The sequence below is a fragment of the Cynara cardunculus genome (assembly GCF_001531365.2).
Source record: "Cynara cardunculus var. scolymus isolate 2C chromosome LG 1, CcrdV1, whole genome shotgun sequence".
Classification (NCBI taxonomy): domain Eukaryota; kingdom Viridiplantae; phylum Streptophyta; class Magnoliopsida; order Asterales; family Asteraceae; genus Cynara; species Cynara cardunculus.
The window spans coordinates 42,225,223-42,234,239 of record NC_037528.1 but is presented as its reverse complement, the minus strand read 5'-3'; the positions used below and the strand labels follow the sequence as shown (position 1 = coordinate 42,234,239).

The 9,017-nt window shown below is 36.3% G+C and overlaps 1 protein-coding gene and 1 non-coding gene across 2 annotated transcripts in view; one reads left to right on the top strand and one right to left on the bottom strand.

Moving 5' to 3' along the window:
* LOC112506079 overlaps positions 1-4,603 on the bottom strand; it is a 7,697-nt gene extending 3,094 nt beyond the window's left edge. Inside the window, exons 1-3 of the mRNA XM_025110106.1 lie at positions 4,084-4,603; positions 3,390-3,985; positions 5-483 (exon numbers count right to left, since the gene is read on the bottom strand). Of these exons, the coding sequence (XP_024965874.1) occupies positions 5-483; positions 3,390-3,985; positions 4,084-4,603 (1,595 nt within the window). The remainder of the gene's footprint in view (positions 1-4; positions 484-3,389; positions 3,986-4,083) is intronic.
* Positions 3,925-4,031, top strand: LOC112503786. The gene has a single exon (XR_003068086.1). It is a non-coding gene; the product is annotated as a small nucleolar RNA R71 (small nucleolar RNA).
* Positions 4,604-9,017: the final 4,414 nt, after the last annotated feature.

Sequence of the window (9,017 nt, the reverse complement as noted above, 5' to 3'; positions counted from 1 at the left end):
CAACTCTAAAGGACTATCACTACTAGGAACAACTCCAAGTTGAGAAATAAACTTCTTTATCCAAACGGCTTCCTTGGCTGCATCTGATGCTGCGATGTACTCAGCTTCTGTTGTAAAATCAGCTACTGTTGCTTGTTTAGAACTCTTCCAACTCACAGCACCACCATTAAGGCAAAACACAAAACCGGACTGTGATCGAAAATCATCTTTATCTGTTTGGAAACTTGCATAAGTGTAACCTTTTACACTCAACTCTTCTTCACCGCCATAAACCAAGAATGAATCCTTTGTTCTTCTCAAGTACTTTAGGATATTCTTGACGGCAATCCAATGACTATCTCTTGGATTAGATTGGTATCTACTTGTCATGCTCAAAGCATACGATATATCAGGTCGAGTGCATATCATGGCATACATGATAGATCCAGTTGCTGAAGCATATTGAATCTTACTCATGCGTTCACTCTCTTGAGATGTGACTACCTATAAAGCACGATTAGTTGCAAAAGGTTTCAAATAAATTCAAGGCGTTGATTATGATGAAACTTTCTCTCCAGTCGCAATGATTAAGTCTATTAGAATTTTACTAGCTATTGCAGCATATCAYGATTATGAGATTTGGCAAATGGATGTCAAAACAGCTTTCCTTAATGGAAATTTACTTGAGGATGTATATATGATACAACCTGAAGGTTTTGTCACTCATGAAAAATCTCATAAGGTATGCAAGTTGCAATGATCTATTTACGGATTGAAGCAAGCTTCAAGGAAGCAATCAAAGAGTTTGGTTTCTTGAAAAATGAGGATGAACCTTGTGTCTACAAAAGATTGGTGGGAGCACCGTATCATTTCTTTTATTGAACGTAGATGATATACTACTCATTGGAAATGATATTCCGACACTTGAGTCTGTAAAGGCTTGGTTAGGAAAATGTTTTTCAATGAAAGACTTGGGTGAAGCTGCCTATGTGTTAGGTATTCGGATCTATAGAGATAGATCGCATATATTACTTAGCTTAAGTCAGAGTACATATATAGACAAAGTATTGAAAAGGTTCAACATGTCTGATAGCAAGAAAGGGTTCTTATCTATGTCTCATGGCATATCACTTTCTAAGATGCAATGTCCTACTACATCTCAAGAGAGTGAACGAATGAGTAAGATTCCATATGCTTCAGCAACTGGATCTATCATGTATGCCATGATATGCACTTGACCTGATATATCGTATGCTTTGAGCATGACAAGTAGATACCAATCTAATCCAGGATATAGTCATTGGATTGTTGTCAAGAATATCCTAAAGTACTTGAGAAGAACAAAGGATTCATTCTTGGTTTTATGGTGTTGAAGAAGAGTTGAGTGTAAAGGGTTACACTGATGCAAGTTTCCAAACAGATAAAGATGATTTTCGATCACAGTCCAGTTTTGTGTTTTGCCTTAAAGGTGGTGCGGTGAGTTGGAAGAGTTCCAAACAAGCAACAGTAGCTGATTCTACAACAGAAGCTGAGTACATCGCAGCATCAGATGCAACCAAGGAAGTCGTTTGGATCAAGAAGTTTTATTTCTCAACTTGGAGTTGTTCCTAGTAGTGATAGTCCTTTAGAGTTGTTATGTGACAACAATGGAGCTATAGCTCAAGCCAAGGAACCTAGATCTCACCAAAGATCCAAACATATTCTTAAAAGATATCATCTCATCAGAGATATTATTGAAAGAGGCGATGTTAGTATAAGTAGAGTGTTAACCGAAAGCAATGTTGCTGATCCACTAACCAAACCGTTAACACAACAGAAGCATGAAGGCCACTGTAAATCCATTGGTATACGATGCATGGATGATTGGCTTTAGTGCAAGTGGGAGATTGTTAGTGAATGCACAAAAACCAATCATATGATGATTGTGACTTTGAGTTTTGTTTCATGAAATTAATAAATATAAAGGCATTGCCCATTTTATTATGTCTATATTATATTTTTGTGTTTTAATTATTCATAATAAATAACCTTAGAATAATGTATTCTAAATGTCCCTAGTTAAATATTATTTCGGGTTTAAGGTTGAAGTAATATGATAATGACTAGCATATGTAGGGATTCAYATAGAGATATCGAATCTGCATATGGGTACAAAATGGAGATTTTGTGTATCGAACGTGACTCGTTATGAGAACACTTCATTAGATGTCATGTCAGTGTCATAAGTGTTTCTCATATGGTCAATGTACATGTAATTCTTTGACTTGAGAACATGGAGTTTGTTATGTGTGAGTAATGTATTTTGACATTTATTCTAATCATTCTGTAGCTGGGTGACAAAATGATAGTTGGGTATGTTGCATATCACATGATAGAATTAGCATGTATCGAGATAGGATTTGTCCCTCATTTATGATAGGAGTGATGTCTCTAGGCCCCTTGATAAATATATATTAAATAAATGCATGCACGTTTAGATAATTGATATGAGATATCATTATCTATTTTTTATTAGTATGTTAAGGAATCAAGAAACTAGAGATTGGACATAACGAGAATGACACATTCAATGTCTCGTGTTCAATCTAGACATCAAGGACAAAAGAATTAAATATGTAAAACTAAAATTGATTACAAACCGATAATTTGTCGTATCACCAATTCTCGTCATTTGGGTAACAGTAATGTATTGCTAGATACCGCTAATCATTTATAACTATAAATATGAGATTTATATTTATTACCAACATGTCAAGAACCCATTAGACGCTTTGAACATATTCGAATAAAGAGTTTCAATAATTAAAATGTTTAATTATCATATCTGATTTGTATCGATTTAATCTGATTAAATAAAATCAGATATTATTTATGTTGGACATAATTAAAGATGACTAGGGATGGCTTTGTAAGAGAGTGATGGTGTATGAAGGTCTTACACTCAAGCATGGTGGAGGCATGGGTTGGAGGTATGGTGATGGCTAGGCCATACATCCCATGTTCATATAAAATGTATGACATTTTTTATGCTAATGAGTTTTTTGTCTTATAATTTTCTCTCCTAAAAACCACCTACAACAATATGCTCCCTTTTCTTTCTAAGTTTTGAAACCGTGACTAGCATCACGAGAAGGCAAAGGATTCAGATTGTTCACGTGGATACCGTGGAGGCATCAAACTTTGTTTGGATTCAAAGTTTCGCTAACTGTGAGGTATAATTTCGAAACACCTGATTTATTCCGGTTCGTATGGGTCCTTGGAGGGTCACGGTTTTATTTTCCGCTGTGCTTGAGATCCCGTAACCCAACAGTTTCCAAAGAAGATGATAAATCAGCCTGTGGAAGTGGCTTGTTTTGAAAATGTGGTTGAGCAGTTTGAAAACTTTGGTGATGATTTTGAGAACTACTCACATGTTGTTGGGGTTGAAAATTAGAGGTTCCTTGCTGCTTAGGTGCGGGTGGATTTAAACATGGACTGTTCCAAGAAAAGTTCATGTGTTGTTTCCAACTGGCATTGTAATTGTTGGTATAAGGACCAGATCCATTATGAACACAGTTTATGAATTCAGTATTATGAGGACAATGTTCATACGATTGTTCCCTGCCACAACAAACACATTGCACTGAGAGGACTTTTGGAATAAGTGTAGTAACAGCTGGCTGCACTCCTTGGCCAGGAGTAAGGTTTTTAAGCATGGTGGCCATGGAAGTGAGTTGTGCTGTTAATGCAGTGTATGCATTTACATCGTGAATTCCAGCAATCTTCTTTTGCGGTTGAGCACGTGGATCAGCCCAATGTCCATTATTTGCCAAAATCTTTTCAAAGATCTCATACCCTTCATTGTAGGTACTAGCTGTAAAGGCCCCTTCTGCAGTCGCGTCAAACATCTGTTTAGCCATGGAACTTAACCCATTGTAGAATGTCTCGAGTTGAATACAATACGGAATGCCATGGTGTGGGCATTTCCTTAACAACTCTTTAAACTTTTCCCATGCATCAAGAACAGCTTCATCGTCCATTTGTTTAAAAAGACATATTTCATTTCTAGACTTAGCGTTTCTAGTGGGTGGAAAAAAAATTGCAAAAAATTTTCAGCCATATTACTCCATGATGGCACAGAACCCGGTAGTAATGAATTAAACCATGCCTTTGCCCGATCCCGTAAAGAAATTGGAAATAAAGTGAGTCTTAGAGCGTTGTTAGACACTCCCGGGATCAAGAAAGCATAAGTGATTTCCATGAAAGATTTTAAATGTGAGTGTGGGTCCTCCGATGTTAATCTGGAAAATTGTCCATTTGTTTGCAACATGTGAAACATAATCGGTTTTAGTTCGAAATGGAGGGATGTCATATGTGGCCTAACTTTCCCGGAATTTAATTGCTTAAAATCAGGGATAACATAGTCCATGATTCTTCCATTTTTAGAATTTGCCAGATTGATGATGTTTGGAGTTTGCTCTCTTGGTTGGTTATAATTTTCCGATTCTGTGTCCTCATTACTCAAATTATTATCATTATGTGGGTATCCTTGTGGAAAGTTCAGAAATGGCGGTATTGGTGCAAAAACAGGAGGTTGATTTTCCAAATGCGCTATCTCTAAGATGATTGGGGGAGGTAACGCCATGTTAGGAGGAAGTAGAGCAAAAAAAACTCTTTGAGCCCTCCTTCTTTGGTGAAATGTACTCTCAATATCGGGATCAAATTTGAGAAACTCTCCGCGATGTATCAGTGGCATACACCACTTTCAAAATGATTAAAACTATATTAGAAAAATCAAATCTTTTACTTTACTCAAAAGAAAACTTGTAGCTTGCCAATCCCCGGTAGCGGCGCCAAAAACTTGGTAGGTTATATCACACACCTTTAGACAAATGAATTGAACCACAAAGCAAGTATACAATATGGCTCAATATCGTCTTTCCAAGTAATAAAATGGTAAAATACCGGATTATCGTCCACAGAGATTGTAGCAAAAGTCTAATGAGAGTCGAATGAAAGAGATGATTTCAAATGATGAATTTGAAGACTTCAGTTTGATATTCAGGTAATTAAATACAAATAACAGAATAAACAAGGATGACATGGGTGTAAGACTTATGTTGAGACTCAAACGCAAATTGCAGTAACCAATGCTGTAGGAATGATACAGCAGACAGTGTTTCATAACTTAGTTCCACCATTTAATTTGAGGATATTCCTCTCAGACTTTCACTATTCAACTATATTATAGTTTTCAACCCATATCTCTATGTGGTATCCGGACCAGGGATAGTGATGAATAAGTGTCTTCAAAATACATGGATAAACAAATTTCTTTGTTAAAAATCCTCTCTCTAGCCGATTCCCATATCATTTAAGTTGGCGTGTGTTCTAGATAGTTCATCTCTGAATCTATCGCACTTTGACACTTTTATAGAGTGATCAACCTGTCGGGAGTTAAGTTTGAAAGACATAAATGACAAGTCTCTTTGTCGGTAACTTTCTCAAGTCTACATCTTATATCATTCAAGCTGACGTGCATTCAATGGCTTATCTCTAAGATCATGGCACTTTAACATTTTCAAAGTGATCAACTCGTCAAAAAGTGTACTTGGTTTTTATAAAAACTTGAATGAAATAATGGAACGTCGTTAATGAAAACACTAGCTACTTTCTTGTGGTTTAAAAATCTCACATTTTCGTCTGACACCTAAGCTATGAATTTAGCTACTCATAACAAAAAATAAATGACAAGTAAAGAAAATGACGAAAAGTGAAGACATAAATGTAAATTGCGTAAATTAAATGACGGAATGTAAATTACAAGAAATATAAAGGAACGTAAAGTAAAGAGTGTAAATTAAATGACGAAAAATTAAAGATGAAAAGCTAATCAAGAACTTGGATTATTTCACAAAGTAAAGTCTAAAAATCAACTTATAGAAACTGATTTGGGATGCATATAACAAGAGCCCAACCCCCCTATTTATACAAAAACATGGCACAACAAGACAAAAAGACCACACTTGGGGGACAAAGCTTCCTAAAGTTAACTTTAAAATACAATTAGAGGAACTAGATAGTTGCAATATTCCTAAATAAAAGTTAATTAGAATTTTTAACAAAAGTCAGCAGCTCCAAGTAGCTTCTAGAATGTCCAAAAAGGCAGCAACTTAATCATTAAGATCTCCAAAAAGCCATGCATGTATCAGCTTACTACTGCTGCAATGCTGTAGCACCAAATAGTTGAATAATATTTTCCATTAGACTCCTCCTTTGAGTATAAACAAGTCAACCACAAGTTTTAGCTCCATAATAATAAAGAGACAAATAAAGTAATAAAAAAGACTCAATATAGGGATAAAAGGAAAACAATCTTACTAAGAATATGTAAAATGAGTGCTTTATATATTGAATTCTCAATATATATCACCAATCCTTTGGAAACTATTAGGCTAATTAGATGGAGGAACGTTATTACGTCCATTACTGTGGAGCATGTCTCCTCATAGTCAATTCTAGGGCGTTATGAGAAACCTTGCGCCACAAGGCGAGCCTTATATCTTATGAATTCATTGTTCTCATTACGCTTTGTGACAAAGACCCATTTATGTTCTACATGCTTTACACTTGGTGGAGTTAGCACTACCGGACCAAACACCTGTCTTTTCGCCAAAGAATCTAGTTCTGCCCGAATTGCTTCTTTCCATTTAGGCGAATCTGCTCTTTGTTGACATTCTTTGACTGAGCGTGGTTCGATGTCATCGTGCTCTATGATCTCATGAGCAATAATATATGTAAATATATCATCAATGAGTATGGATGATCTTTCCATCAACTCATGTGCATTCTCATAATTCATTGAGATTACTTTGTTCTCTTGAATCACTATTGACTTTGAAGCATCCTCCAGTAATGATTCGTGGACATAACTATAATCAGAGACAATCTCATGAGAAAGATTTTCAGTATTGATGATAAAAGGATCAGATTGTGCCTTACACTCCTCTTTCTTTCTTAGATGAGTATCTATCCAACCAAGTGGCTTCCCCTTTTTCCTTTTAGGAGCAATGGCCTCAACCATACTTCCACTATGTATGGTTGCAACACTCTTTCCAATGATGTTGTGCCCTGGTTTGGGGATTTCTAAGCTTGCTGGTACATTTGCAGCAAGGATCCCCCTTTTTACGTCTCCATGCCCTCTATGTGGCGACATGGGGGCGAAAAAGGGAAATTTCTGAAGAATATTGTAAATCAAGTTATTGAATATTTGGAATTATATGTGATCTTGTCACTTTTGCAATATTAGTGAATGCATCAGGTATCGAGTATGCTATATTTTGAAAATTTAGTATTCGTTTCACTTCACTTTCACATTGTGAAGTATAGGGATCAAAATGAGACAAAGTGGGAACATTCCATGACAACTCCTGTTGTTCCCATGGAAAATCCTTTTCCTATCTCCCTGTAACAACCTACAATTTCCACGTATAGATAATCCACATAATCATATTCATAAAACAGAATGTAATATTGTTTACAAAACATGGGCTAACAAAAACTTTGTTATATACATTTATGTGCATCTAAATATTATCGTTCAACTTTCCCCTTGCCTTTATCTTGCAATGTATGATGACCTGCAAAACAAGTTAGTCCAACAACGGAGCGTTAGACCCAAAAGGTCTAGTGAGTGTACCAATCACATATAAATAACTTATATTCCAAACTAACAGTTTAGAATCAAACCTGTACAGACACAAACATTTTATCTTTATTTAATATAGATTAATCTTTCTCTCTCTCTCTCTCTCTCTCTCTCTCGCGGTTACACCGCCATTACATCTCTCTCGCGGTTACACCGCCATCATATCTCTCTTGCGGTTACACCACCATTACATCTCTCTCTCTCTCTCTCTCTCTCTCTCTCTCTCTCTTTCTCTCGCGGTTACACTGCCATTACATCTCTCTCTCGCGGTTACACCGCCATTACATCTCTCTCGCGGTTACACCGCCATTACATCTCTCACTTGCGGTTACACTGTCATTACATCTCTCATAACAAGTTTAAATCAATAGAAGTTTCAAACCAGTTTCAACCGGATATGAAATCCGATCACTTCTTGTTCGATAATGCAATCCGGACAATACTTGGTAAAGCTTTGAGCGGTTTAGCTCTAAATCGGTTAATACACGAGCGTTTAACTTTAAACCAGTTATCCCTTGAGTGATTTAAGTATATATGTATATATCAAATGTTGCCTTGTCCGATTTAAGGAATATCCGATTGATACTTGTCCGGTTTAGGGAATATCCGGTCACCTTTCGTCCGGTTTAAGTTGAATCCGGACAATACTTGTCCGGTTTAGAATGAATATCCGGTCACCCTTCGTTCGGTTTAAAGAATATCCGGACGATATATAATGCAGTTCATAAAGAGAAAGTTTCAACAACAATTGAATTATTATACAACAACTAATACTTCAAAGCATAATACACTCACCTTAGAATATTGTTCGGATTAAGCCTGCGATTTACCTTCAGTCTTTACTCTCAATGTTCACATAATTTTTTTTCTAAAAGCCAACCCCTTTTCTTTTTACATACACTTGCTATAAATAGCAAGTGTATGGCCGCCTTTCATCAAAAGTCGGCTATCCCGACCTCAACACCCATACACATACACACATGCTTAACTTAAAATCCAAGATTTTATAAAATAAAATCTTAAATTCTTAAATTCTTAAATACTATAATGAATATTACAACATTCCATCCTTAAGGGTGCGTTTGGTGCGCAGACAGGACTGGACAGGACGGGACAGGACGGGACAGGACAGGACGGACAGCTGTTCAGCGTTTGGTAAGACAGGACAGAACAGGATAGAACTGGTTAAAATGACCAATTTACCCCCAGTGAGCTGTTTAGTGTTTTTTCACTACGAAATGCATTCTGGTAACACTGGTCCTACTACCACTACAGCCCTAATAATTCAACAACAACAACAACATTCAGCAATCATAATCAATGTAAACTCTCGAAATAAATCATAATACTT